This window comes from Aspergillus sydowii, assembly GCF_001890705.1.
Source record: "Aspergillus sydowii CBS 593.65 unplaced genomic scaffold ASPSYscaffold_1, whole genome shotgun sequence".
Lineage (NCBI taxonomy): Eukaryota > Fungi > Ascomycota > Eurotiomycetes > Eurotiales > Aspergillaceae > Aspergillus > Aspergillus sydowii.
In genome coordinates, this window is record NW_024467859.1 from 5,249,259 (window position 1) to 5,277,257 (window position 27,999).

Below are 27,999 nucleotides of genomic sequence, written 5' to 3' on the forward strand. Positions count from 1 at the left end.
TTTGCACTCGATAAATACTGACAGCAGAAAGTATCCCCATGCTGAAAATAGCTTCAATAAGGAGCAATAATGATGTGTCTGCTATCCGGTGATGGGTAATTTTGACGATGATGCTGGCTCAGCCATAATGGGATGAATGGAAGCACTCCAGTCGGAGCAGTTAAGCACATCCGATATGATACAAGAGTAAGACGCCCTTCTCACTGACGAGCTTCTCGCGGCTCTTCTCCTTGACATAATCGTCAATACAGCCGCAGCTGTTGGGATAATGACGCTGGACTCAACTGGGTGACCGGGCGGCATTCCACTTGGCTATGCCGCTGTCAATGCACAAAGCGACATGGTTGCGCTTTTGCTTTACCAGTACTTAGTTGCCGAATTGCGTACTCGCCAATGCAAGAAAGCATTGGATGTCATCTCTGTGCATGCAAATCCTAATTCCGTACAAACAGTATACTCGGAGACAAATCTCTGTACGTCGGGATTATTGCGGGTCATCTATGAACACCAAATATCCTCTTGAAGTTCAGCTGGGGTACTACAAGCTGGAAATGTGTCTCGGACTTTGATTCATTGCGTTGAACAATACCAAGAGAAAAAGGCAGGCAAGAGCAACTTATAAGCCAATTCTAGTATTTCCGCTGCTACACGCGTGATACTACCTCCCTTAAGGAAAAGGAATGTTGCTTTTCTGGTCAGCTGAGGAAGTGATAAGCGGCGCCGACTGCAACAATGCTGCGGATCTAAGCTGTCAAATGTTCGGTGTCATTGCATTTCATTCTTCAACGAGACCCACCGGCGTACATGTCTTGTAACTTGATTAATTGAACTTTACCAGGGACCAGCCGAGAACGATGTGGATCAAGAGGATCGTACGCATCATGCGGTATCCACACGAAGCTGCAGCAGGTAAGGAGATAGAAAGGGATAGGTCTTGCCTGGATCTGAATACATTAACCCCACCTTCATGGTACTATAGATACGGTGAGTCTGATTATACCAGGCGGGCAGCCAGAGCAAATAGATAGATAGCCAACCCCCGGTAACTCATCCCTCTCGCGTCAGGGAGAGGACGGATGCCGTCCAATGTTTAAGCACCTGCACATTACTTGATCATGCTTGGTAACCCCCAGACACCTGTGCGCTACTACAGTTCCCATAATGGGGCTGGCAATCCGTCGCATTCGAACTCTGGGCCCGGAATAGCATTCAGTTATAATGATGGTCGCCCAATTTATCAGCACAGAGCGCCTTTATCCCCGGTTTCTCTACATACGCCAGATAAACGAAAGCCGAGGAGCACTGGTCCTATGCTGGTTGCACTTTTCGTAGGTTTCCCTTTCCTTCACCCCTAACAGACAGCCGCTAATGGGTACGAGAGGCTAGATAGGAACATTGTTAGCGGGGTTGGAAACAGTATGTGTGCCCACTTCATCAGGCCTGCTAACACGGCCATTGACATGCAGCCCGGATATTGTAGGCAATCCTCGCGACAGCACTCCCGGCCATAGCTTCAGATCTAGATGCATCTAACAGAGACTATACTTGGATCGTCTCGTCGTATCTGCTGGCGAACGCTGCATGTGCACCACTATGGGGCCGTGCCAGTGATATCTGGTCTCGAAAGGCGATGCTTCTCCTAGTAAACGGTCTATTCCTGGGGGGAAGCTCGATCTGTGGACTAGCGACGAACTTGCGGGTGATGATAGCTGGCAGGACTATTCAGGGCGTTGGCGGGGGAGGGATGATCATCCTGGCAAACGTCTGCGTACCCGACTTGTTCAGTCCCAGAGTGCGGCCAAAGTACTATGGGATGATCGGGACGATATATGGCATCACCGACGCCCTAGGGCCGCTCATTGGAGGCGTCATCACGTCGGGGCTCTCATGGCGGTGGTGCTTCTATCTAAATTTGCCCATTGGCGCCATCTGCATTGGCCTTCTACTCCTTTCTCCCCACATCGAATCGTCCCCCCGGACCTCACTATGGGCGGGACTTCGATCCGTGGACTGGCTGGGTACCCTTACCCTGGTCGGAGGGACTACTGCCTTTCTTCTCGGTCTCCAACTGGGCGGTGAGACCTATTCCTGGGATTCAGCCCCTGTGGTGTGCCTAATACTCTTTGGTGTTATGTCCTGGGCCATGGCGATTCTGATAGAATGGAAAGTCGCGACGTACCCAGTCATTCCCATCCACATGTTCCGCAACTGGCACAACGCGGTGATGCTTCTGATATGTTACTGTCATGGCATAGTTTTCACGGCTGGAACGTATTATATCCCACTTTATTTCCAGGTTGTGCTCGAACTTACGCCGATGCTGAGCAGCGTCTATATGCTGCCCATGGCCCTAAGCCTCGCCATTACCGGCATGAGCGCCGGGTTTCTGATCAAAAGAACCGGATCCTATCGAGCGCTTATAGTAGTCAGTCTTCTTTTTCTGACGCTCGGATATGGCCTCTTCATCGACCTCAAGCCGTACACCTCGTGGCCGCGCATCATAACCTACCAACTCATCAGCGGCCTAGCAGCGGGAGCTTTATTTCTCGCGCCTTTAATAGGGCTCCAGGCCAATGTCAGCACTTCTGACACTGCAGCAGCAACCGCGGCGTTCGGTTTTATCCGCCAGTTATCGTCCGCCCTGTCCTTGGTCCTGGGATCTGCAATCTATCATGGTATCCTAGGGCAGAGTACGGCCGCTCCAGGACAATCAGGACCTGGGATCCAGGAGACAGCTTCTTCGGTGGATCGGCCTATTGCAAACACTCGCTCGGCTGCACTCAGCCGTATGTGGGCTTTATATACAGGTTTTGCAGGATGCGCATTTTTCCTCAGCCTGTGTATCCGCCCGGTGGAGCTTAAGAATGAGCATGATGATGGAGAAGAAAATAAACCAAGTGTGGGATAGGATACGAAAGGTGGTTTTCACGATAATTTGTACAAAGCTATACCCTTCACATACCATAAACATGCAGGCGTTAAGATGTCCAAACTGAACTACGGCTTCTAGTGCCTATCCTGACTGCACATATTGGTAGCCACGGTCTCCTGTTAATGTCGGGTTTCGACGTCCATGCAGGGTTGATCAATATAGAGTTACATTCTACAACCGCCCAGCATTCGTACCCCTGCCGTCTTACTTTAGCAAATGTCAGGTCTATCCTACATGCCCATATCCCTTGCATAATTGGAGGATGTGCGTCGTCTGTTTTGATCCCTGCGAACGTCGGCACGCCTCTTAATGGATTCTTGCCCCCGTCGGCTAGTTACGGGGCCGGGCTCATTCGGCTGAAAAAGCCCTTTTTTACAGCATCTAATGTTGGTCTACATAGCCTGACCTGTCTTGTCACCGGCAGTAATACGCAGGGGTCTGGAGGATCAGAAGCGCTACATGATACCGGCCTGTTTTTTTCTCGGATTCAGATTGATGTTGTGTGGCTGGCTGAGCCAAGTGAGATCCGATTCATCTCAACACTGCTCTGGTAGATAGATAATATATGCGAGTCCTATGCAATCGCTATCTCCGCCCTGACCTGGCTGCCACATTTATATATCCTTTGCATCATCTGCTAGCAGAATCCCCTTCTGTCTGCCGCTACCCGAATAAGCGCCTCTGTGACTGATGTATTGAGGTTTTGCAATGCAGCAGTTACAGCCTTAAAAAAAAGTACCGGATTTCCTGTAGGTAGTTACTAGTTAATACCTAATCAGTTAGTTGCTCTATTATCGTGGTTTCATTTGTTCTACATTCTGAAACGTTTTCCAACATCTAATGCTTTGGAGGTCGTCAGGCTGGTAATATATATATTAAAACCGGCACCCATATATTCTCTCACTTGGATCTATGTCAAATCCACAGAACATCGCATAATAATTTGCTTTGATTATCCGGGAGTCTTTGATGATGCTGGAAGGTAAATAGCTGGTATAGTTAAGATGAGTAGGAGTGAGCACTCCAAATCGGTTTCTATAGATATTGTTATGTTGATGCTATGCACTTGTGTAGCTGCTGAGTCATCGACCCCCCACCAACGGAACTGCTCCGGTCGACAATTTTTTGACTCCGTTTGGCTTCAGAAATTCCCCACGATAACCGTTCTACAAGCTTCCATAATGCCGAAACTCAGTCTTGGCTTGCTCCCTGAGCTCACACATACTAGATATGTGATCCATCTATCCGACGGCAAGCGGCTGGTGCTCTTTCGTCTGCCGTCAATCGACGCAGGTAGACGCAGCAAGGCGAGCAATGAAAGCAGTGACGGGTGGTCTTATTACGCCATGGAAGCTGAATGCCCGCATGCTGGCGGCCCCATGGAAGATGCCCAAGTCGATATCGAAGATTCGGCGTATATCGCCTCATGTCCGTGGCATGCGTACGATTTCAATGTGGAGACCGGCGAATCCAGCGTTGGCATCAAGGCGTGCACATTCCCAATCGATGTGGACGGGGACGATGTGTTCCTGAGTTACGGCGCTGAAGGTATTTCTATTGCAAGGATGGAGCCAGTCAGTGAGGCGATCAAACTGAAGACCCCTTGCTCGGATTCTGCAGCCCCGGCCGAGACTGAACAATCCACTACGCCTCCAGCAACGGCGCAGTATCTGGATGAAAATGCGACTCTCTGCGACTGGTGCGCGCATATTCTGAACACGTCCAATTCCGAGCATAAGATCGAACTCACGGCTCATCTGTTTTCCGAATTCACCAAACGAGAGGGTACATCCTCGCCAATGACTATAATCGGGCCAACTCGTGCCTCGCTTCCCCCGACACCGCCGCGGGAGAAGCTCGTCGAAGTCCGACCCGGTGCAATGCAGAAGCCCGGAAGAGGAGGGACGCTGAAAAGCAGAATCGCGATGCTCCACGCCCTGGCGAATATCGAGCAGTGGGCGATCGATCTGGCTATAGATATCTGCGTCCGATTCGCCGAGTTCCAAACCAGCCCAGAAGCGTCGGAATCTGCGAGAAACCTGCCTCGGACTTTCTTCCACGACTGGCTCAAGGTCGCGAACGACGAAGCGAAACACTTTTCCCTGCTCCGTACTCGCCTCGAGGAGATGGGCTCCTACTTCGGTGCTCTCCCAGTCCACCACGGCCTGTGGGAGTCAGCTACCAAGACAGCACACGATCTCCGCGCGCGAATCAGCATCATTGCTCTGGTTCATGAAGCGCGTGGCCTCGATGTCAATCCGATGACCATTGCAAAGTTCCGGAATGCGCGCGACGACGAAAGTGTCAAGGCCCTTGAGGTGATACACAACGACGAGATTACTCATGTCACTACTGGCCACCGATGGCTCACCTGGATCTGCCAGGAGGAAAAGACCGACCCAGTGGAAGTTTTCCGGTCCAATGTACGCAAGTACTTCGTCGGTGGCCTCAAAGAGCCATTCAATAGAGACGCGCGCGCAATGGCCGGAATGGACGGGCGGTATTACGATCACCTGGTCTACTAAAAGTCGCCAATATCGGTCGCAATTGCAGCTCTTGCTCTAAACATCTATAACGTACATGGATCTATAATATTCATACAGGTCATCAGTGATCATAAATCATAGTCGGATCTCGTCAATAGGCCCCAGCGACGGGTCCCACACAGTCGGTCTCTTCCCCAATGCCTCCTGGCCCTGTGGTAGCGCCCGGATGGTGTTTGCATATACTCGCAGCTCAGGAGGAACCAGGTCGTCCAGGTTGATATCGAGAAGCCGCGCGACAAACGGAACAACATGGGCATCCAGTACCGTTGGACCGATTTTGTCGCCGAAGATCCAAGTTCCGCCGCGGCTATACTTGTTGCGCAACGCCAGGACCTCCTCTAGAAAGGCAACAGAATTGCCAGTCATACTGTGCCCAGCCGATATATTCATTGCCACCAGTTCGCGCTGCTTCATTTGCCTGGTTCCCGTCAGCGACCGATAAAGTTCATGGATTCAGGGACGTACCGATCGCGCTTGTATTCCAGGGCCTCGCGGTGGGTATCAGTGATGTCATGGTTGGTTAAAAAATCTTCCACCGCGGGGTTGACAGCACCGTACCCGTCAATGGTTTCGTGCAGCTGAGAAAGAAGACGACATATCTCCGTTTGATGCTCCTTGGGCAGTAGACTTGGACATTGGTCGCAAACCCAGTAGACGATCGACAGGGCGTCCGTCAATGGCGACGGCAGCGACTTGCCAGTTAGAGTTGGCACCTGCACCACGGTTACCTCCAATCCAGAGTTTTAGAATAAAGCAACGTACTCGACCTAATGCATTTACCTCGACGAGATACCACTCGCGCAGGTTGTCGTGTTTCTCGATGTTCACGAGACGGTAGCCCAGATGGGATAAATCGCGGCTTGGCCGGAGTTTCGCCCGCAGCGCAAGGACAATCGTGAAGTGGACAACGAGGCTGGGGACGTTAAAAGGATAGATATACAGACAGGGGTCCTTTTCGTGCCGCCTTAATTTCTTCAGGAACCGCGTCGCTGCCGTCATGTCTTGGATGCAGTGGCCTGGCAAGAGGTGTCGGGAGACATCAGACCAGGCTTCCCGCCAGCCCGGTGGGCATCGACGGGGCGATTCCAGTGCGTGTCCACCTGCGATATTCGGAAAATCCCGCCAGTCGCAGCCTGCGTTTTCGTGGCCGTGTTTTATCCGACGACCCCCACTGTTTCGGACTAAGTGTACCAAGCCTTTGCCTTTGCACCGGGCGGGGAGGACCTGTCTCTCATAGATTGCGTGTGTCTTGGCGCCCCCGACCGTTGTTTCTGGCTGAACTGCCGGTTCCTGCCAGGCACTGAACCTCCTCAACCTCCCCTGATTCTGCACTGAATATCTCTCCATTGATTTTTGTCCGCTTTACCTAAGCGGGCTTCCTCCGACCCGTATTGTCGCCAAGATGTCCGCCAAGCTGCCACCAGCTGCCATCAACGGCCATCAAGCTCCCACAACGCGTTCTTGGCCCCTGTTTCAGGATGTCTATATATACGTTTGCCAGCTCCTCTGCAATGTGGACGACCCATCCGTTCTCTTCCTTGCATAGCTATTGACTAGCTGCATTTCCGTTCTTTCTTTTCCTTTTCCTTTATCCAAAATGAAAGCCGCTCTATCTCTATCCGCGCTTCAGCTGCTGGCCAGCCATGTTGCCGCGCTCCCTGTCACCGAGAAGTCCATTTCCATTCGTGACCTGAATGATGGGAACTTCCCATGGCACATCGGTGTCCCCAAATACCGCTCTTCGCCTGCCAAGCGCCAGAGCAGCCTTCCCTCCACATGGGATCCTCCTTCTGACCTCGTGAAGCCCCTCCAGGAAGTCTGGGATCATGAAATGGAGACCTACAGCGAGCCGCTCACCTTTAAGAACTACGGCTTCGACCAGGTTATCGCCGGTGAAGGAAAAATTAATTACTGTGTCCGCTGGGACTCATCCCAGTCCGTCACGGCTGCCCAGCGCGAGCAGATCGCTAAAACTGCCAGCACCCACTATAATAAGTGGATTGCCGGTCTTGCTGGATTCGACGGCTGGCCTTATGACACTGTTGAAGTCAGTGTTGTCGGATGGGCTGTGAAGGACAAGTCTTTGCTCGAGGGCGACACTTCCGGCATTGACATCTATACTGACACCGACGCCGATGGCGTTCCTCAGTGCGCTGAGTCCTGTGGCCGCTTCTTCCACACCGACGGCGACTACAGCGGCTGCGAGGCCGGCGCTGACCGTCACTATGGTAAGTATCCTACTATAAACTAAATGGGTTACTGTACTGACTTTCGTAGACCAAAGCCTCTGGCTCACCGAAGGCCTCGAGGGCGGCTTCGGCGGCGACTGGGGCCAGCAGGTTGGCTCGGAGTACTTCCTCCAGAACATCGACTCGGACAGCATCCACATCTACCTCCACGAGCTTGGCCACACTTTCGCTCTGGATGGTACGTTCTCTATACCCATGCTGCCTCATAAACTGTTCGCAAACTAACTAACTAAAACAGACTTCTATGACTGGACCCCCACTGGTATCGACAGCTTCATCATGCTGGCAGGCAGCTCCATGGAAATCACCGAATTCGACTTCTGGATGCTTCGCGACTGGTGGCGAAACCTGAAGGACCGCTACGACATCGCCGGCTCCGGCTCCGGCTCCTCGGGCTCTGCATCCAGCACCGCCGGTTCTAGCACCACGGCTCTGTACACTCTTGCTCCCACCCCGTCTACCCCCGTTATTCCTACCGGTGGTCCCATTGGCGGCGGCCCTATTGGCGGCGGCCCCAGTGGTGTCCCCACTGGCGCATTCCCGACCCCAACCGGCGCGTTCCCGACTTTCACCCCTCCTACAGGCACTGTCCCTACCGAGGCGCCTGGCGCTGGTCCATCTGGCCCTTGGGGTGGAAACGGTGGATGGGGTGGTAACGGCGGTTGGGGAGGAAATGGCGGCTGGGGAGAGGATTCTGACGATGAGGAGGGCGGCTCCTGGTGGGGTTCTTTGTTCGGTGGCAACTAAGATCGAAAGATGTTGTGTTCATAGTTCGGTGTAGTTGGTGTTTGCATATATCTAGGTGTGTTCTTGCGCTGTGAATGAATGGTACATGTTTTGTACTCATATTATTTTGTACTCTACCCGTACGTACGTGTCTAATCGAGTTTGACAGTTCAGACGAAGTGGGTGTATTATAGTTAATCTTATAGCTAGGGGAAATTAATTCGGCATCAGCCTAAACCCTCAACCAACTCTCTTTGTCCCATTCCATTGTGCGTTAGATAACCACACGCTGTTAGGTTTGCCAGACTCGCTCAATCTACCAGCGTCAGTGGGCCACTGATCAGTTATGATTTCACTCAGCAGAGAAGACCATTGCCTTCAGCTTATACAGCCCGGGGACTGAACACCCAGGAAACCGCCCGTTGCGGCTTAACCCTCTCTGTCTGTCCTGCGTCCCCAGTTCCACCACCGCCACCATCACCCTCACCATTACCCTGCCCCTGCATATGTTGATACTTCAACCTCGCCCTAAGCGGCGCCCCAGTCTCCGCATCCGCCACCACCCCGTCAGCCGGCGGTGGATGCATAAGCGCCGTAACAACAATACTCGTCGGCGACTTCGGCGACTCGAACCACAGCACCGTCGTAACAAACACAACAACCATACCGATAATAAAGATAACCACGCCCAGTGTCTTAGTCCGGGAGTCGATCCCGAATTTCCATAACTGCACCGTCGCCCATGACGTTAGGGTTGCTTGCGTGTATGGGCTGTCCGCTTCGCGCTGTCGCTGCGCGTTGCGGTCTCGGTCTCCGACTGTGGATATAGTTCGTGTTGTGTATGGGATTAGGGAGGCGGCTTGGAGGAGCGTGTAGGAATGGATGAGATTGAAGCGCAGGGAGTTGTCCTCGGGTGAGGATGTGAAGCGTTGGAAGGCGTCGATGATCCGTGTGCTTGAGCCCCGGGTTCCTGGGACGAGGCCGTCGGTGGCATTCGCGGACCATGCGGCGAGCGTCCAGGATGGATGGATGGATATAGTGGCATCTGCACTGGTTTCTTCCCCGGAGCCTGGGTCGTCGTGTAAGACGCCGAGCTGGACTAGTTGGAGCAGGTTGGAGACGGGGGATGGGTTGAGGGCGTATGCGGCGAAGCTGAGGAAGGCGGTGTTGTCGCACCATATTGCGGAATTGTTTGTGTACTGGGGCATGGAGTACTCGTATGTTTGCTGGCTGCTGGAGATATTGCGGAATAATGGGTCTGGGGGGTCGGCAAAGAGCTGGTCCCAGTTGCACGAGTTTTGCCTTAGGCAGGATTGATCACGGAGATATCGTGCGGCTGGAGTGGTGTAGATCGAGACGTCCATGTCATATAGCTGAGCTACCGAGTCCAGGATTGTAAACGAGGCCGACGTGGAATTGTCGTTCCATCCTGATCCCCAGCGTATACACTTGGTAGCCGTGGTGCCGTTGAGGAGAGACAATCCTTCGTAGCAACGGACCTCTCTGTCTGAAGAGACGTTGAATATATCGGGTCCTTCAAATATCCAGCAGCTTCCGGCCAGCCCGACTGTCGGGCCAACACGTTGTAATTGTGCCTGAAGTGACTGGTTGAAGCGATGAGAATCGGGATAGCTGTCATTCAAGCCAGTGTTCGAGGTAGTCGCGACATAGTAGTTGACCAGGTCGGCCGAGAATCCCCGTAGGAGCTGTCTACTCGGCGCCCATTGAATGGCCGCAGACTGAGAGACGTTGGCACTGAAGGTCAGATTGGCTTCTTGGGATACTGGAGGGAGCAGCACCGCCTGTCGCCCCTCGAACTGCCTCTCGGTTGCTACGGCTGCCTCGACCAGCTCATCTAGACTGGCCCCGTATAGATTGTCTGTGCAGCTGTAGGCTCCGTCCGCAAGCTGGCCCTCTCGACATCGGGCAATGTTGTCGTCCTGAGGCGCCACTGATGAGAGCATTTCTCCAAACGCCAAAGATTCATCCTTGTTGATGTCTATCCACTGTAGCCCCGGAATGATAAGGGTTGCAGTGGCAACACCCATTAGGTTGGCTATCACGCATAGCGCAGCTGCAGCGAAAATGAAGACGTATAGAATGACCGGTCTTGCCATCTTGTTTGTCGGCGTTGGGTTCGCCGCAGTCTGATTCTTCTCCATTGCCAGATCCTTCGCCTTTACAGCCAAGTCTTTCAGGTAGAGAAGGTCCATGAATTCCGCATACACCAACAGTAAGCTAACTGGAAGCCGGTTGTCTTTTGCGGACAGATGGAGCGCAATCCTGTAGATGAACCCGGCAGCGACATACATGAACCAGACCTCGAGACCCTTGGCCACGAACTGCAACGCCCCAAGGACATCACGGTTGGTGCCATCGAGCCGGTCGATCTGCTCGATTTGACTGGTGGAATATGGATCGATGCGACAGTGTGAGCCACAGTTCAGGCCGGCGCCGATAATATGCCCTCTAAAGTTGAGGACCAAGATAGCAATTGACGGACCGAGCCAAAGGAACCCGACCAGGTTGCGAGGTTGGAGGATTCTCCGGAAGCCTTCCTTGACCAAGTCAAGGCCGGATGGATCTACTTGCTGTGGCTGCAGTGATATTTCGGGTCGTGGTTGTGCATCGGTGGGATTATCCGCGCTGGCATCAACAACAGCTGATTCTGTCTTTTCCATGGTTCTCGACGGCGAAGAAAATGGTCGATGATGAGGAGTTCAATGGGAACGGCTTCCTGAAGAGGGAACAAGCATGACTTCGGGCTGGAGAGCGAAGAGCAACTGCAGCGGACCAGGGATGCCATCTCATAAATGATAATCTGCGAGCCCATTTCCTCCCACCCAGTTATGGAGGGGCTTCATTTGACGTTCGGCCTGTCGAGCTGTCCTAGTTCAGCTCTCCTCTTTCATTCTCTCCCTCAGCTGTCCGACTTGCATGACAGCATAAGTGACTGGATAGGATTGTTCCGGAACGAAGCACATATACATCCGTGGGACTTCAACCAGGGTCCCCCTGTCCGCTGACGTGTCCAGATGTGCCTTGATACGAAAAGGGCAGCTATACATAATGCCGGTTGCGACCAGTCGATCCTGTTCGCATCGGAGACCGGCTGACCCGAGAAGTGAGTGTTCGTTATAGACCGGGGTTGAATCCTTCAGCCTTGCATATACAGAGACGGAATGATGTGTCGCATGTTTGATTTATGCAAGCCTGTCACTCGTTCTCTGCGAGCTATTGGCTTAGCGCAGGCCGGAGATGCCTGCCATCGTGCAGGTGGGAACTGCTATCTCCGAGGAGTGGAATGGACGTGGTCCCTTTTGCTTTTCATCCGATGGTCAATGTTGTAATTGCTTTACTGCAGTGCAATCTGCCACGCTGCGGGAGGTATATATTCGCTCTCCTGTGCTTTGTTAGAGCAGACGACCTTCGACATTTCCCTGGACACCAAAGGAAGCTGCACAATTAATCTCTCAAGCCATGCATTTCATTACCTCCTACCTTCTGGGGGCCGTGGCTCTGTTGTCTCCTGCAGCACTTGCCCAGGACGATTCAAGCTCTACCCCGAGCCCTGATTCTACCCCAATTTCAACGCCCAGTTCCAGTTCCACGTCTATAGCCACTTCTACTTCGGGCGAAACCCCGTCCTCTACTGCGTCCTTTTCTGATGCAGCATCGTCTCATGGAGCGGGACGATGGGGAGCAGTAATCGGCAGGCAGCTCTCCATCAACGCTCGTGGAGGCAGAACCGCCTTCGTCCCAGTCGATGACTCGTTCCCTGCACGTCTTGCCCGCCAGACAGAAAACGAGACACAGCAGTACCTCTACCAAATCTCCGATCAGTTTTTCACTGCCGCAGACCTTCGCAACTCCACTGGAAGCGTCATCGAGAGTCTGAATACCAACGGCAACCTCGGCGGCCGTGGACAAGCAGTTATTTCGCGTGGACAGCGCGGTGATTCTGATGGCACAACTGCCCCAATTGGGCTTTTCAGTGGTCTGGGGGATAATGTTACTGTCGTGGAAGAAAATATTCCTTTTGATGGCGGCATTATACACATCATCAGCGGGTATGCAGTTCCCTCTGCCGAGAAACGAGTCGTCGGTTTCGCTGATATAGAATAGTCCTTTCACTCCGCCGAGCGGCCTCTCTGATACACTACGCTCATCGCCCCAGGCAAGCAGCTTTTCGTCGTACATTTCATCGCATGTGTCTTCGCTCGGCTCCACTTCCTCTATTACCGTCTTCGTACCTACCAACGATGCCCTGTCCACGGCTCTTGGCTCGAACACGACGATCTCCGAATCTGAAGCCACTGCCCTGGCAGAGTCACACGTTATCAACGAGTCGGTGGCCTACTCCCCCCGTCTTGTCGATGGTGCAAGCTTCCAGTCTCCCAACGGACGGGATATCGCAGTGACCGTCGATGAGAGCGGGGGGGTTGTCCTGAACAACGACATCAAAATAGTGCAATCAGACATTATAATCGAGAACGGTGTGGTTCATTTGATTGACAAGGTACGTCATTCCGCCTGGAACAGATACCGATGCGAGAGTGCTAATTGTGTTTCTTGATGATAGCCGCTTTACACACCCGGAGATGGAACTGTCTTCACGGGAGCTGCAGATTCTGTTTTCCGGTCGTCTCGAGTGATGATGGTGGTTGGTGTTGTTGCTGCTGTTGTTGGTGGTACGGCATATTTCTAGGCGAACCCCGCTGGTGTGATATCGGCGCGAGAAGATATGATGGTTTACTGGCAATACTGTGGAATGTTTCTGGGTAATTGGCATAAATCTTCAGTTAGATGTGCGCAGACAACCCAATTGTGTCTTGGGTTTCCTTGAAAGCCACTTCCACCGTTTCCTCGCGACTGCTGTCCTCCTTATCAAGCGTGAATCACTGGGAAGCAGATCGGCCGGAAAGGGAAAGCCCAATTTATAGATCAATGGCGAGCAGTATAGCCGCGGCTTCTCGCATATTATCGGAGTTGAAAATGTCCCAAGGACCATAGCGCGTGAGGTGTAAGAAGCCCGTAGCATCTGCACGATGAAGCCTGAGGTATCCATTGAGCCAGTCGTGGGACGGGCTTGCAAATGTGACATACAGGGAGGTCCGATTTAGAGATACCAACACACGCCTTAATCGCAACAATTAGTCGCCGGTCAAAAAAGCACGGGAAAAAAAGCCACTTGTCCACAAACGTACCTCTGACGGCCTGGAAATTGTTGGATCCGTGCCAGCATTGTTGCCGCTTCCTGCATGTCAACATGCACGCCGCTACCCGCTCGGGTATCTCGTTTGCACTCTAAAAGCGCACGGATATCCCAGTTATACCGGTCGTGTAGCTGGCCATCTGTGATGGCTGTATACCCCCTGGGCTGGGGCTCGGTGCCTACATGCCCGAAATTGGCCTTGAGATGATATTCACTCAACCTCCACCATGCGCGGGTCGGGTGCGCGACACTCGTTATAGCTTTCAACAAGTTACATAGCACTGCAGATACGGGCTTCTCTCCCATCTGGATAAGACTATGTTGTGCGCCCTGGGGGCCTATGCCCGCGGCGATCTCTGACAATTGCTCTGGGATCGCGGCGAAATACCCCAGGGAGGGAGCTGTGCCGGGGGCACTTAGAGAAACAAGTGCATTGGGGGCATCCACGATGCCGTTCGCCGTTGCTGTCCGGATTATCTCCAAGTAATTAGTGAATTCGCTTGACTCGGCTAAAACGACGCTGGCTCTTTCCAGCTCGTCGATTAAACCATAAAGCCCGGCGTTGAATTCACCTGGGGGCCGCGAAACCACGAGCGTCCTGAATGTCAGGTACTGCTCGCGTGTAACACACGAGGCGGACTGATGAGAATTGTAGGACCTTAGAGTGGTATACTCCACGCCTGCCCTCCTCGCTGCGATTCTCCAATCTGCGGCCGTGGCCGGTATGTCTGTGAAGGGTGGGGTGTTTGCCATGGCTGATAGGAGCGTGGGGTTGTGGGGTTTTGGGATTGTATGTAAAGCTATCGGATGTTGCGCGGTAATAAGTTCGCCTTGACGACGATTGAGACTGCTGCGCCGCGCGGAGAAGCTGAGATGGGAGAGTATGGGTTGAATCCTTGGTGCAAGTGTTACGCGGTAAAGGGCTGGGGATAAAAGGTTTGCGAAAATCCAAGGGGAGTACTCGGTGATACTGGCTGGTGACCCCAGCATAATAAACACCACCTCTGTGAATACAGTAATCTTGAGAATTTTGCCTGGTACTCGCTTAGGCAATTTAACTCGGTAGAAGTCATATCTGGCTACGTTTAGGTCTAATGAAGGAACGATTTATGATGAGCATAAACATCAATGCGTAAGAAAAGTCGCTACACTATGGCATAAAACGAAGGACCAAAAGGGTCCACTTAAGATTCAGTGAGAGGGCTGCTCAGCAACATACAAGCGAAAAGCGAAAGCGGCGCCACCGTCTCAGTGGTAAAGTCATAGAGGGGAGACTGGCGTATGACAAGTTGGTTATGAGACATGCAGGCATAATAAATGCGTGCGTGTTGCGGGCCAACAACGGAAACCATGAGGACCTAAGGATACCACTCGAGTCAACAGTTGCCGGGTCATAGCGAGCACCGGATGAGCAAAGGTCAAACACGTACCGGAAAGGTTTTCTCATGCCTAAAAGCTAGTCTCTATGGATCAATGCGACTACGGTGCTCGTTCAACTGACCTTCGAAGCAATCCATTTGTTCTTGAGGGTCGAAAAATTCCGGAGCTGGTTGGACTGCGCGATTTCTCATCGCGGTTACAATTGATGTCAGTTCTCCATGGGTGATCCACCCGTCATGTCCCGTGCAGGAGTTGAAGGTGACCATTATCAAGTGCGGGTAGAGGGTCTCGTAGTTGGGAGGACCGGTGGTTGCCATGTACTCGAAGATATAAGACTCCCAACAGTTGTAGATATTTGGCCCATGGCGGGAAATTCCGAAGTCTTTTCGATTAAAGGGGTGAGGAACCCTACAAAGGAATGGTCAGCAATGGCGTTATCCCAGAGATTTCAATAGGGTTCGAGGAGTTCCATACATAACGGGGCAAATACCACACTCCTCACTCAGAGTCAAGACATCCGCCGGAAGAGCACGAGGGAACCCGCTCAGAGCCCATTTAATCAAATAGGTGGCCAGCCACCTCCCGCGTGTTGTTGGGCTCCAGCGAGTGTGGTGTGTATTCTTGATGTCGGGTGGTGGAGCGTAATCACTGAACTTAAGATCTGCCTTTGCATCAGGCGTCTCAGGGTCATAGGCGTCAGGGTCGAGTGGAAACTTTGATAAAACATCTTCAGAGCGTGGGATAAACAGTATCGGGGGATCAGATGCGAGATTTCCTGCAGCGGTATCGTGGATGTCAAAGTCATGGCGGATTAGGATAATATTGCGGTCAGCGAGGAACTTGCGGGGTATTGAATTATCGTCTAGAAGTCGCTTGTCCATCTCGGGATCCACGAGAGCATTCCGAAGTGACTCCAGCTTCTTTCGAGGACTATATTCAGCAGGAGACATTATCACACGTTGACACTGCTCTGTGGTGTGTGTGAAGTGTTACTGAGAAGCCAGATGAGTGATGGCATACAATGGATTATGTAAGCCCGGCTCTTGCCCATGGATCCAGGGCTGGCCGCTATTCACCTGGCAGGCCATGGACGGTATCATGACGGTTAATTCATTTTTGTCTGCATTATAGGGACAGTGCTGGTTACAGGCAACGGCAGTGTCCAATGAGCACATTGTATAATTGTATTGATATGCTACTGAGGAGGTGGGTTGAGGTCCAACCCTTTGACATTTAGTTCAAATGAATCGTTGCGCGAATAGCTTCCTGCCAGGTCGAGGTCTAGTCGGCCGCGAAGGCAGTCCTCGAAGTCCACCTCGACGATTTGGAGGCTGCTATCCGGATCACTGTTATCATTCACATTCCAAATAGGCCCAGCAAGAACCTCGCCCAGGGGGCCAATAATACACGAGCCACCCCCACTGGCCCAAGCTTCTGGATCTACGGCCTATTAATGCAGTGTCCATGAACAGTAGTGGCTTACGTACCTGAGTCTATTTTCTCACCGTCCGGCACTTGCGTCACCCAGCCGGGCAGTTCATTATACCGACCGCTCTGGCTAGCAGAAAGGACTACAGCCCTTCCCTCCGCTGCAACGGTGCGCATAAGCGGAAGCCAAGTCTCGCGGCAGTCCACAGTCGGCGCGAGGTAGAGATTCACGTTCTGAGAGTACAGACTTTGACGGAGCAGAGGCATGTAGTTCTCCCAGCAGATGGCCGCCGCGAGAGTCAACTGGACGCCATTGATTTCTGTCGTAACAGCTTTGAGCGTCGAGGGGGAGCCTTGAGCCCAAACCAGGCGTTCGGAGCCGGTCTATTCCTTATTAGTGTACCGAGCATGGGACAAAGAAAAATGGATGATCACGCCACTGACCGGCATCACTTTCCTCCTTTTGCCCAGGATTCCCCGCTGGGGATCGACATATAGGGCAGAACAATACAAACTGCCGCCTGCACGCTCAATGACTCCGACAACAATCAGGATCCCGGTTTCGTTCGCGAGCTTCTCGAGCTTCTCCCTTGTCCCGTCGCCACGGTACGCCTTGCCTTTGGCGACGGGAAGTTTTTTCCCGACCCAGTCGTCGCCCGCGCCCGTTGGGGTATCCCCTAAGTCGACGGCGCCATTGAAATACTGCAGGTACTGGTCGCGGCCGTGGGCTTCACGAAAGCCAAAACGAGTGCCGAAGGTGGCGGTGCGGGGATATCCGCCCAGATAGGCCTCGGGGAAGAGCAGGATGTGGACTCCCCGGGAGGCTGCAGTGCGAGCAGTGCGCTCCAGGGAATCGATTGTCTCCTGCAGAGACTGCTGGGTGTGAGACTGCGAGACGGCGACTTTGAGTTTCGACATTGTGATGAGAAGGATGTTGGAAGTTGTAAACGGGAACTGGGGAAATGGGGAAATGTTGGAGACGAAAAGGAATGCCTGATCGGGACAAGCGGGTACAACTCCGCAGTTACCGCAGCATCCGATCCCTCGCTCTCTCTCTTCATCTCTCAACTTTTCGTTCTTGTCGTCGACGCTGTTCTTTGTTTACAGTTCCCTGGGTCCATGGAACAAAGAACACCAAGGCCGAAGCCGTGCGCTAGAGTGTGGGCCTCGCCCATCCGGGGGGGGGGAGGGGGGGGGGTTCACTGGCTCACTTTCTTGGACCTCGTATAAGTGAACCTGCCTGACCCAGCATAAATCGAGTGATACTTCCTACTGACTGAGGTTATACCTAGTGTTACTGCTGTGCCTGTGATTCTGCCTGGAAACGACCCGTATTGCGCGCCGATGAATCGGCCCCCAACATCAGCCCAACATTTCAACCGCGGGTCATAAATTTTTGCAGATGCATCCTGCGCGGACTGGCAACAACTCTCATCTTCGACATCGCTTGCTGTGATACAATAGGCACGAAATGGCCTTCAAGGTGTTAATCATCGGCGGCAGTGTCACCGGTTTGACCCTCGCCGCCATTCTCGAGCGTCATGGGATCGACTACACCCTCTTCGAAAAGCACGCCGATGTCGCTCCGGAAATGGGCGCGAGCATCGCTCTGCTCGCTCATGGGTCGCGCGTTCTCGACCAACTCGGCTGCTTCAACGAATTGCTCCCGTTTGGCGTTGCTGCCGAAGGATTCGACATGTACGGGCCGGATGGGAAGCACCTGGGAGTCCAGGAAAGACTGGGCACAAATTTAGAGGCCATGTATGCACCCAAATAAACGATCGTGGGATGGTATACTAACCATGTAGGCTTGGGTACCCAATTTATTTTGTCGAACGACGACGCGTCCTGCAATCCCTGTGGGGGGCCATCAAGGACAAATCCAAAATCCATCTGTCAACCAAAATCGCTAAGATCGAGATTGTTGCAGGAGTAGCCCACGTTGAGACGCAGGACGGTCGCGTGTTTACCGGCGACATCCTCGTTGGGGCCGGTGGAATTAAGAGCAGGACTCGCGACGAAATGTGGCGACTGGCGGAGGCTGATAACCACAGCACCGTCGCTGACCGAAAGGGTACGCATCGTTACTCCGGAGTAGTCTAATCTACGGGCACACTAACTAGATTTAGCTATCCGCAATAATTGCAGCTGCATATTCGGAATCTCATCCGGGCTGCCCCAGGTTAAAGCAACACAGACGTGGAAGCACTTTCGCAAGGACCGCCACTACTTCTGCGCTGCCGCACCCAATGGTCTTACCTTCTGGTTTCTGTCTTTCAAGACGCGGAAAGAGGCAGACCGGTGGGAGAATCTTCGCTACACTAACCAGGAGAAGGAAGACTATGCAGCGGAATTTGCCAACGACCAGGTTCGATCGGGCCTGACCTTCGGTGAGATGTACAAAGCCTCAAAGACCACGGTTCTCGTACCCGTGGAGGAGTTCGTTTTGCGACGCTACTACTATAAGCGCATCTTATTAATAGGAGACTCGGCTCACAAGGTTCTTATGTCTCATCTCTTTTTACGTATGGTCTAACAAGTCACCTAGATGCACCCTATCACCGGACAAGGAGGGAATTCCGCCATCGAGGACGCGGCATTTTTTGCGAACCGGCTAAAAGACCTCCTACAAACGGAATCAAATCCAACAGAGTCTGAGATCGAGTCCATTTTCCACCATTTGCAAGAGGAGCGCCGCCCTCGGACTCAAATGCTGGCCGATGGGGCTCGTCGACTAGCGCACATGGAAACATTCGGAACACCTCTACTAAAGCTCATCATGCTATATTGGTTTCCCAGAGTGCCCGGCGAGAATACGCTAGCGTCCCTTGGAGAATCCATGACACAGGGAGAGCCGTTAAAGTATCTCCCACTACCCGCCAGGTCTAACCGACTCGTTCCATATGACGAGGAAGTTCAGGTCACGCCGAATTATCGCTCCACGGCAGCATCGTATGCCTGGATTTGCCTGTTCATGTGCATAGGGTCTCTGCGATTTATCCTTCCGGCCATTCTCACTAATGAGGAACCGTTCTTTACCACAGAGAGTCCAGTCATGCTTCCTTTCCTACATACCTGGAACCGCTACATAGAATATTCCTACTTCGCTATCACGGCGCTCTGGACGATCGAATCCTATCGCTCAGCATTTAGCCTTAGCCCCATTCTCACCCCCATCCCATGGACTTTCCTAGCACGATACTGCGGCTGGGAAGTTGCGCTACCGTTCTACTTCGCCTTTTGGGTTCTGGGTTCCTCGTTCCAAGGTTTCTACCACCCCTGGCCGCGCGCCATCCTCCCTGCTGCCGCCCGAGCGCTTCCAATTGCCGTCTCCTTTTCCATCACAAATCGCGAGGCTTTCACCAGGTTCCGCATCTTTACCAGTCTGAACAGTCCAACGATATCGCACCTGCTAATCCCGGTTGTGACCGCGCTGATCGAATGGGGCATCGTGCGTGTGCACGGGCGGCGCTGGGAACCTGTGTACCAATTCGGCGATTACGACGTGAAATATCTCGACCAGTTCTTCTTATGCAGCGTGGTTTCTGCAGTTGGACATATGATCATGCTCTTATTCGATATCATTCCAGATATCCGCCAGGGCAACGGACCGCTTTTACTCCGAACACCGGAGATTTTTAACTTTGGAGTATTCACACTTCTCATTGCCGCCTGGCTACTCTTTACGGCGTGGGATTTACGAAGAGTCAACGTCCTCAACCTTAATTTGGTAACGGCATCATTCTACAGTCCTCGTATTTCCCACTTTCACAAAATTTCATTCAATCACCTGTCTGCAACGACCCATTACCCACATATAAACGCTCTTCAACCAAGTCTCTAGTCCTGTCTCTCGGAGCATAGAGAGAGAAAATGGACTTCATTGCAACTCTCGAAGTCTACGCTCCCTCCCCTGTCTTCTCATCTTCCGGCTTTTCCTCCTCCTCTGTCGCCCTCCCCTTCATCAACAGCCGCACCCAAAACTGCGACCCTGGCCGCACCTACAACTGCCGCTACAGAACCCACACCCACAGATACGTCAACGGGATAAACAACCTCTGTTCTCCAGCATTTACAGGACCCCAGCCCTTGCATGTCTTCGACCGACCCCTTTCGCCTGGTTCTAGTCAGCAGTATAGGCTGGAGCATGGAGACGAGGACGAAGTGTGGCGGGATACTGTTCCGATTGATGATTATACTGGTTTTGCCGAAAACCACCATTATTATGATGACGATGAGGATGACGAAAACCCACATTCAGAGCATATCGAATATACTGATGGATTCATCTTCGTTGACAACGACCTCCACAACCCCAGTCATCCGTGGTACAACCGTATCTACCGCATTGACCGCTCCGTCAGCTCAGATCCCTCTTCCCAGGATGACGAATCAACCCTGGGGGTTTATGGTGGCAGTCATGACGGCAACTACAGCGCCGACGACAACTACAATTACAACGGCACTGACCACGACAACTACAACTCCAGCGGCAGCAACGGCGACGGCAACAACGACGCTGACGACAATGACGACGATGACCCGACTGTCGAGCATATTGAGGGTATTGCAACTCTCTCATCTTTCGAATTAGAGTAAAGACGTTGATGTTGATGTTAATGTTTCTGTTGTTCCGGATTCTGTATTGCTCGCGAGCTATTGTATCATTCTATGGATGTGGACCGTGTTCTGTTTACTGTTCTGCTTTACTTTTACTTCTTGTTGAGATATGCGATTTCTAAGAATCTGCGCCGACGCGAAACCGTACTTCTAATCACATGCTATATTATATTCCTGCTTAACGAAACCTGGAGTCGTTGTTTGCTATATTCCTCTCTTGGATGTCCCGTCCATTTTGTAGTGTAACAGTGACTCCCGTATCTACTTAGCCGAATAATCCGATTCCACGAGGCCTCGCATATCAGAAACTGCTTACACTGCAAGCCTGGCCCTTCTTCGACCGTACGTACATTGCCGACAGGCCCGGCTGAGATTTGGCCTGAATTCACTGAGAGTCCGCCCTTCTCCAGCTCTGGGTAATTCCGGTCAATCTGCGCCGGGCAAATGCGGAATTCTTTTCCCTCCTTGCTATGACCCTGCCCAATTTGAGATCTATGCCGAGTTAGTCTTTGAACCATCATCACATCTTAGACGAATACTCCAGTTATTACTCCTAGGCGTTTAGTTTTGCCTCACTATTCCCAATTACACTTGTTAGTACGTATGTGAATTGTGTTAGCCCTGAATCACACGCTCTGCGCTGGGGAGTAGTAAATTCTCAGAGGAATATTGAATTCTCTTTAGCATCTGGGCTTGCTCTGGTAATGGACTTGTTTCTTGAATTTATATTCACGCTGATATTGATTCCGCTGGTCAAGTTCTTCGTACTTCATTTCATACAACTAACACTGCCTAGAACAGTCCTGGAGAGACCAGCTCCATCCCCTTCTGTTAGTTATTAGCTATGTAGTAACAAATGATTCACTCTTACGCCCTGCTCTCATTGACTGCCGCTTCACATATACCTGCTTCACTGCAACAGACAGCTTTTTGAGGGATTCGACAACATATAAGAATGCCCAAAGATACTCGTCTGGATTGTCTGTTCCATCTCCAGATCATTGTTCTCTTCTATCCAGCAATATCCTGACTTTAAACCATACCTACCTGTCGACCATTTCACTCAATCTCAAAACACCAAACTCAACCAAACCACCAAGATGCGCGTCTCTATCATCGCCGCCGTGCTTTCCTGCTTGGCTCCCGCAGTGTCCGCTGTACGTACTCCCCTGTCTCTACAGTACCAACTAGGTACGATGGATAAGTACTAACTGAGTATAATATAACAGCACACTGTCAGCTGCTGGGGCAAGTCCATGCACCCGCCCTTGTGGCAACTCGAAGAAGCCGCCCAGGATATGGCCAACGCAATCAAAGTGTATCCTGAGTCGCCCTTGGGCCAAGATGTTCACGCCGACAAGAACAGTTGCCATGAAATCTGGTGCAAGGATGATGTTAGCATCCGTTTCTGCAACCAGGTAAGCGCCGATATACTTGGAGTTTAAGCTTGAGGAATACCATAATATACACGCGAACGCATCCGCTGACTTGGCTCTACTTAGAATGAGAACGAAGGCCGTACTCTGCCTCTTCGGAATATCCTGGACAGTGTGTTGGTTCTTATGCACGACTGTGTTGCTGTCTACAAGGGCGAGACGGTTGCTGGCGGCTTTGTTGACCACCCCGACAAGTGGTCGGTTGTTGTCCAGGTCGATGATCAGTGCGTCCCACCGTAATTGCGCTTCGCCTTGCGACGAACGGCTCTTCTTGCCTTCCTAGCGCGCCTATTTGCTGTGTCTGCGCCTTCAACAGGCCGGCCGCCTTTTCCTTTTGTCATTCGAGTAACATCGGTTGTTGAACGAGCCGACTTTAGCTACACTCTATGCCTTTCAACAGGCATCAAAGATCAAACTATTTAACTATTTGCTATCTACTGTACCAGTACAATACTATCAACGTAGATCGGGCCTGGATGTTATTCTTGCACCCTCGGCAGTTCTTATGATGTCGTCTGCGATTTTCTCTGCAAGCATGTCTGAACAATTAGAAGTTAACTGCCTTGGAATTCACGTTAGACTCACAGCAAGTAGCCTGGGGGTGCCCTGGAGGCAAAAAGGGAAGTGCACTGGCATCGACCACCCGTAATCGATTGACGCCAAAGACGCGAGATCTGCTATCCACAACGGCCATGGTGTCTTTTCTGACGCCCATCTTGCACGTCCGCGATGGATGCCACAGCGTCATGACATTATTCCGTATCCACTCCAGTATATTCTTGTCTGTTTGGACACTCTCGCCCGGGTAGTATTCTTTGTCGACTAGGATCGACTGCATCTCCTCGCTGGCGAACACTTGACGGATGCGTTTGAACAATGCAACAGCCAGTTGTTCATCCGATTCGGTCTCCAGCCAGTTTGGGTTGATAACAGGCGGGTCAGAAGTGTCAGCGGAGGCCAGTGTCACAGTACCGTGAGAGGTCATGGCGTGCAGCACTCCTAGAATAGACGCGTACTGGTAACCATCGTCCGGCTGGTCTTTAAACATGCTGGAAATGTTCCCAAGGAAGCCTGCTCCTGACATGTACTTCTGCCATCAGCATATACTCTAGAATCCCCAGCATCACGTACCTCGACTTCTGGCCAGTCCTTTGGAAACCACGAAAGATTTTGCCGTGTGCCTTCGGAGAATCCTGATCGCAGTTCTTCAGGAATCTTTTCAAATGCTAGAAAATCAGCAACCGGGTTAGAAAAGACACCGTCGTGAAGAACCACCCAACGCAAATACTCTTCTACCAGATATAGTGGATTGTTCGCAGGCCTTGTCAAGGTTTCAACTCCCACGCGATAGCTGGGCCCGAAGAATGGATGATCCTGCATATTCTGGCCAACACCTGGAAGCTCTGACAGTACGGTTATGTTATGCTGCTGCAAGTGGTCTCGAGGGCCTATTCCGGACACCATCAGTAGCTGCGGAGATTGGAACACCCCAGCTGATATGATCACTTCTTTCGAGGCCATCAACGTCCGCGAGGGGCTTACTTGCACACCTATGGCGTTCTTATTGTCGTCGAATAATATTCGCTTTGCCAGAATCTTCTTGTACACTTTGAGTTTCTTCGGGGCAGGGCTCGTGAGAAACGAAGATTCCGAGGTACTCCGCGTCTGATCTCTTGGACGAATCGTCGACGTGCAGTACTGATATCCGTTGAGTTGGCCGCTGTTAAAGTCTACAGCTTCTGTCATTCCGATGCCTCCCATGCCCCGTGCTATCCAGGTTGACCACGGCATCGCATAGTTGGAATAGGATACCTGCAGTGGGCCACCGTCAGCGGTAAATGCACTAGCATTGTACAGTGCAGTCGCATTTGGGAACCTCTTTGCTGTATTTGGGGAGGTGAAACTAGCGCTGCGCTGGTAGTACGGGAGGACGTTGTCGAAAGTGTAGCTGGTGTCGTTCACGGCCTCTGCCCACTTATCCATGGTCTGTCTAGTGGGTCTATCCGATTACTCGTCATGCATTCAAGCGACCACTGGAGGGCTTACCGTTGGTATATCATGAAGTTAAGAGCGGACCTACAGGGCTCGTCAGTGTTCTGTCACCAGAGTATGAACGAGCCTACTGACGATCCACCCAGGCATTTTCCCCGAGCGAAATGAACCCGCCGCCCGTTCGCACCGACCTGTGGCGTGGTGATGAATCCCCAGTCTACCGGAATATTCTTAATGTCGGGGTCTGACCCAACAGGCAGGACATCTGCAGCTGGTGTGTTGGCCAGCGGATATTCGACCTCATAGTATCCTCCAGCCTCAACCAGGGCGACTGTATGGTACTCGGCCAGGCGTACAGCGAGTGGGAGTCCTGACGTCCCGCCGCCAACGACGACGTAGTCGAATGTTTGACAAAGTGCGTTCGCGGCGAGGAGCAGGATGGCATACTGTAACATAGTGAGAGGTTGCAGCTATGAAGATGGTCTGGACTGGCTTTTTCCACTCGTTGAATCTCTAATGGTCACTCTTGATTGCGATCTACTGACCAGATAGGAAGCCGCGATCCTGCCCGATCCGGAAGGTGCTGTTATACCCGAATGCTAACTCCGATATACACTCCAGAAGTCCGAAGTCTACACTACCGCAAAGGCAATACAGGTAGATTAATACTGGTGAAGGGGAAACACCGGTGGAGGCATACTGATGAATAAATACAGATGAATACAGTATATGAATACCAGCTAGAGACAAACACCCCCCCTCAACTCCTCAAACCACCTATGCGCCAGCACATCCCTCGTGGTAAACCGTTTCGCGGGATCAAACTCCAACAGCCCCCTTAGCAAATCTATCGTGGTGTACAACTCTTCATCTGACAATCTCCCGCCCAGCGACTCCACCAATAGCCCCTCTAATGTATGCGCCGTCCGTCTCCCCTCACTGTCAAAATCCCGGCCCCGTTTCCGGTTGTAGTGGTTTACCCGCTCGCCGTTGGGACCGAAGAACTCGCGCCAACTGGGCCAGTGTGTATCTCTGAGTGTGTGGTCTGCCGGGAAACCCAGGATGTTGTACATGTCGATGAAGTGCATGTCGTCTGTGATCTCGGAGACTGGGTAGTCGGTTAGATCGAAGAGGTCGATGCCCGTGAGGAACTCGAAGACCAGGCAGCCGAAGCTCCACATGTCTTGTTTTGAGGAGACGTCGCCTTGGAAGAGGGTTTCGGGGCTGCGCAGGTGGAGGGGCGGAGAGGGGGTTTTGGGAGGGTTGGATGTTAGGAAGGCTATACGATGAACGCCCGTCAGCTGTTTTTTTTACTTGTATAGAAAGAGATGGAGAGGACGTACATCCGCCCAGATCTGAGATTTTTAATGTAAACGGCCGGGATATGTCAATGTACTTCATCAGTGAATCCGCCGCGACGAGGTACTCCGGTCCTGTAATGCCACCACCAAGATTAGTATCGAAGACGCGGGTGACCGGAACCTCCTTGTCCTGGGACATCTCAGATACAGGCAGATGGGTCAAGTCGTCCAATGTGAAGAGCAGATTGCGCGGCTGTACATCTCCATGCACGACATCATTGGCCAGCAAAAAGTCCAGCGCGAGTAAAGTCTGCCATAGGATAGACTTGGCTGTCCAGAACGGAAGCGGCGTATCTGGGAAGAGAGCATCCTTCACCTCATGGACGCTTGCTGCCATTGGCTCGTAGACCAGTGCCTGGTGAGTGCCATTGGGGCCGGTGACTCGGAAATGGTCAAGCAGGGGCAGGTAGTGGTTGCAGCCGGGGTGTGGTTTGCGGCCCGGCTTTGCTAGTCTCTCGTATATGCCAGTTTCAGCAGATGGTTCGTGCTCGGCGTGTCCAATCTTTAATGCGACGTAGCGTTTGAGTCTGACAGGTTAGCTTCTGCGTTGTCTTGCATGACTTTATAACATACTTGCTATCTCTGGCCAACCAGACCGTGGAGAATGAACCGTAGCCAAGTTTCCGGATTACCATGTACCGGTTATCTTGGAACGTGTCCATCAGGTGGACAGGGTGGAATTTCTGCTTGGAATAGTAGTCCAGAGGCTCGATTATTCTATCAGGAACAGACGGCACAGTCACGGTCGACGACGTCACACTAATCGAACGAGTATTACTCGCCGACGAGGAATGAGTGTAGGAACAGGAAATTGAGTCTCTATCATCCATGGCTGCAGTATTTGCGAGGACCGTGAGGGTATCTGCCAAACAGGGAACAACCCAGTTCGGCCAGCCCACCAGGAAACGGCCACCTTAAGGAGGGATCAAGCAGAGGGGCGTGTCAGAGGGGCGTGGCAAGGGCCGTGACCTGGCGGGGGAGGGAACGCACACTGGTTCGTCAATCGCGCTTGCAGACAAAATTGATGCATATTGGCCGATGGGCAGAGGCAGCGACGCTGTCTGGGTCTCATTGGCGGGCTCAGGCCCATTACATAAAGCCCTTTATTCAATTCGCCAGTGGGGGCACACTTGCAGCAGCAGTCAGGCATCGGATCGGCCCGATCTCCACTGGCAATTCGCTGTCTGCGTCTGATGCTGGTCCCGATCATGCTGCGGTCTTTCCCACTCCCGCCCTCGCCGCTACAAACGCCTGGAAAAACTCCTCCATCTCCCCAGCTCCATCCAGGTGATGCTCTCCCCCAATCACAAAATGCGGCACTCCCTGGACCCTCTGGCCCTGACTGGGCCCCCTTGCTTCAGTCTCTGTCTCCTCGACCCCTCCCCCGCCAGCCAGGAAGGCCCGGACATCCAACTCAGCCAGCCCACTACTCTCCACTGCTGCCAGGACCACGACATCGACGTCACTCACGTCCCTCTCCATCTCAAACTGGTACTTGAATAGAGTCTCCGCGACGGCGCACTGCGTCTCGCTCCCGCCCCGCTCTAGGGCTAGATGCAGAACCCGGTGCGCCAGCCTCGAAGACCCAATAGACCCGCCGAACCGGAACTCGATCCCAACGGTTTTTCCGACTCTGATGAGCCGGGTCTGTGCTGCGCTGATCTGGGCTGGTGTCATGCGTCGCGCCATGCGGTCTGTACCAGCATTGTAAGTGAGGGGTAAAATGTATATAGCGTAGTGTAACGCTACCATTGATGAGAACACTCTCTGCTGGTGCAACCGGGTCGATGAAGTACGGCTTCCACACAATTTGAAATTCATCTTTCGAGCCCCCGGGATACGTCTTTTTATAAAGTGCAATTGTTCGCTGGAGGCTGCGGTAGCCAATAAAACACTGCCCTTGTTAATATTTTATGCTATGCAGGAAAGGAGAGCATACCCAGGGACAAATCACGTCGGAAATGATCTCAATGGAAATTACGGCCATAGTTTTCAAGACAAAAGAGTAGGTGTTCTTTTGGATCTTTTCTGTCCATCGGGCGGTTTATATGTGAATCTCGGTGCCTGCAGCCTGGCGGAATTCCGCCGGATCGGCAGCAGAATCATTCCCAGGT

General features: G+C 52.4%; 13 protein-coding genes across 13 annotated transcripts; 7 read left to right on the plus strand and 6 right to left on the minus strand.

Moving 5' to 3' along the window:
- The first annotated feature begins 1,040 nt into the window (after positions 1–1,040).
- ASPSYDRAFT_75656 (MDR family MFS transporter) lies at positions 1,041–3,107 on the plus strand. Its single transcript, XM_040850811.1, has 2 exons — positions 1,041–1,328; positions 1,481–3,107. The coding sequence occupies exons 1-2, from the start codon at positions 1,116–1,118 to the stop codon at positions 2,906–2,908; spliced, it is 1,641 nt and encodes a 546-aa protein (XP_040709101.1). The 5' UTR covers positions 1,041–1,115; the 3' UTR covers positions 2,909–3,107.
- A 1,006-nt stretch (positions 3,108–4,113) lies between these two features.
- ASPSYDRAFT_138483 (Rieske [2Fe-2S] domain protein) lies at positions 4,114–5,457 on the plus strand (the record flags this gene model as incomplete). Its single annotated transcript, XM_040840845.1, has 1 exon — positions 4,114–5,457. The coding sequence occupies one exon, from the start codon at positions 4,114–4,116 to the stop codon at positions 5,455–5,457; it is 1,344 nt and encodes a 447-aa protein (XP_040709102.1).
- A 44-nt stretch (positions 5,458–5,501) lies between these two features.
- ASPSYDRAFT_1157656 (glutathione S-transferase family protein) lies at positions 5,502–6,477 on the minus strand (the record flags this gene model as incomplete). Its single annotated transcript, XM_040840036.1, has 3 exons — positions 5,502–5,896; positions 5,944–6,191; positions 6,241–6,477. The coding sequence occupies 3 exons, from the start codon at positions 6,475–6,477 to the stop codon at positions 5,554–5,556; spliced, it is 828 nt and encodes a 275-aa protein (XP_040709103.1). The 3' UTR covers positions 5,502–5,553.
- A 473-nt stretch (positions 6,478–6,950) lies between these two features.
- ASPSYDRAFT_380136 (uncharacterized protein) lies at positions 6,951–8,622 on the plus strand. Its single transcript, XM_040845617.1, has 3 exons — positions 6,951–7,706; positions 7,756–7,905; positions 7,966–8,622. Exons 1-3 carry the CDS (start codon positions 7,076–7,078, stop codon positions 8,472–8,474), a joined length of 1,290 nt encoding a protein of 429 aa, XP_040709104.1. The 5' UTR covers positions 6,951–7,075; the 3' UTR covers positions 8,475–8,622.
- A 33-nt stretch (positions 8,623–8,655) lies between these two features.
- On the minus strand, positions 8,656–11,240 carry ASPSYDRAFT_380104 (uncharacterized protein). The gene has a single exon (XM_040845615.1). The coding sequence runs from the start codon at positions 11,132–11,134 to the stop codon at positions 8,837–8,839; it is 2,298 nt and encodes a 765-aa protein (XP_040709105.1). The 5' UTR covers positions 11,135–11,240; the 3' UTR covers positions 8,656–8,836.
- Positions 11,241–11,933: 693 nt separating this feature from the next.
- Positions 11,934–13,161, plus strand: ASPSYDRAFT_85272 (fasciclin domain-containing protein; the record flags this gene model as incomplete). Its single annotated transcript, XM_040851500.1, has 3 exons — positions 11,934–12,523; positions 12,579–12,972; positions 13,036–13,161. 3 exons carry the CDS (start codon positions 11,934–11,936, stop codon positions 13,159–13,161), a joined length of 1,110 nt encoding a protein of 369 aa, XP_040709106.1.
- Positions 13,162–13,389: 228 nt separating this feature from the next.
- Positions 13,390–15,045, minus strand: ASPSYDRAFT_380080 (uncharacterized protein). The gene has a single exon (XM_040845614.1). The coding sequence runs from the start codon at positions 14,656–14,658 to the stop codon at positions 13,618–13,620; it is 1,041 nt and encodes a 346-aa protein (XP_040709107.1). The 5' UTR covers positions 14,659–15,045; the 3' UTR covers positions 13,390–13,617.
- ASPSYDRAFT_40118 (uncharacterized protein) lies at positions 14,676–16,485 on the minus strand. Its single transcript, XM_040846018.1, has 3 exons — positions 15,523–16,485; positions 15,099–15,456; positions 14,676–15,026 (listed from the first exon to the last, which is right to left on the minus strand). The coding sequence occupies exons 1-2, from the start codon at positions 15,996–15,998 to the stop codon at positions 15,132–15,134; spliced, it is 801 nt and encodes a 266-aa protein (XP_040709108.1). The 5' UTR covers positions 15,999–16,485; the 3' UTR covers positions 14,676–15,026; positions 15,099–15,131.
- ASPSYDRAFT_380153 (nitrilase) lies at positions 16,121–17,743 on the minus strand. Its single transcript, XM_040845618.1, has 3 exons — positions 16,921–17,743; positions 16,536–16,860; positions 16,121–16,488 (listed from the first exon to the last, which is right to left on the minus strand). Exons 1-3 carry the CDS (start codon positions 17,392–17,394, stop codon positions 16,244–16,246), a joined length of 1,044 nt encoding a protein of 347 aa, XP_040709109.1. The 5' UTR covers positions 17,395–17,743; the 3' UTR covers positions 16,121–16,243.
- Positions 17,744–17,947: 204 nt separating this feature from the next.
- ASPSYDRAFT_85276 (FAD-dependent oxidoreductase) lies at positions 17,948–20,320 on the plus strand (the record flags this gene model as incomplete). The annotated part of the gene is made up of 4 exons (XM_040851501.1): positions 17,948–18,237; positions 18,285–18,550; positions 18,606–18,976; positions 19,025–20,320. The coding sequence occupies 4 exons, from the start codon at positions 17,948–17,950 to the stop codon at positions 20,318–20,320; spliced, it is 2,223 nt and encodes a 740-aa protein (XP_040709110.1).
- A 29-nt stretch (positions 20,321–20,349) lies between these two features.
- Positions 20,350–21,075, plus strand: ASPSYDRAFT_85277 (uncharacterized protein; the record flags this gene model as incomplete). Its single annotated transcript, XM_040851502.1, has 1 exon — positions 20,350–21,075. One exon carries the CDS (start codon positions 20,350–20,352, stop codon positions 21,073–21,075), a length of 726 nt encoding a protein of 241 aa, XP_040709111.1.
- A 1,376-nt stretch (positions 21,076–22,451) lies between these two features.
- On the plus strand, positions 22,452–22,760 carry ASPSYDRAFT_100496 (uncharacterized protein; the record flags this gene model as incomplete). The annotated part of the gene is made up of 2 exons (XM_040839718.1): positions 22,452–22,514; positions 22,599–22,760. Coding segments are annotated over 2 exons (225 nt in total), but the record flags the coding sequence as incomplete, so codon positions are not given.
- A 228-nt stretch (positions 22,761–22,988) lies between these two features.
- Positions 22,989–27,994, minus strand: ASPSYDRAFT_194404 (uncharacterized protein; the record flags this gene model as incomplete). The annotated part of the gene is made up of 11 exons (XM_040843692.1): positions 27,825–27,994; positions 27,635–27,779; positions 27,113–27,579; positions 26,942–27,014; positions 26,459–26,798; positions 25,868–26,412; positions 25,277–25,803; positions 24,660–24,970; positions 23,664–24,531; positions 23,118–23,619; positions 22,989–23,071 (listed from the first exon to the last, which is right to left on the minus strand). The coding sequence occupies exons 1-11, from the start codon at positions 27,870–27,872 to the stop codon at positions 22,989–22,991; spliced, it is 3,909 nt and encodes a 1,302-aa protein (XP_040709113.1). The 5' UTR covers positions 27,873–27,994.
- Positions 27,995–27,999: the final 5 nt, after the last annotated feature.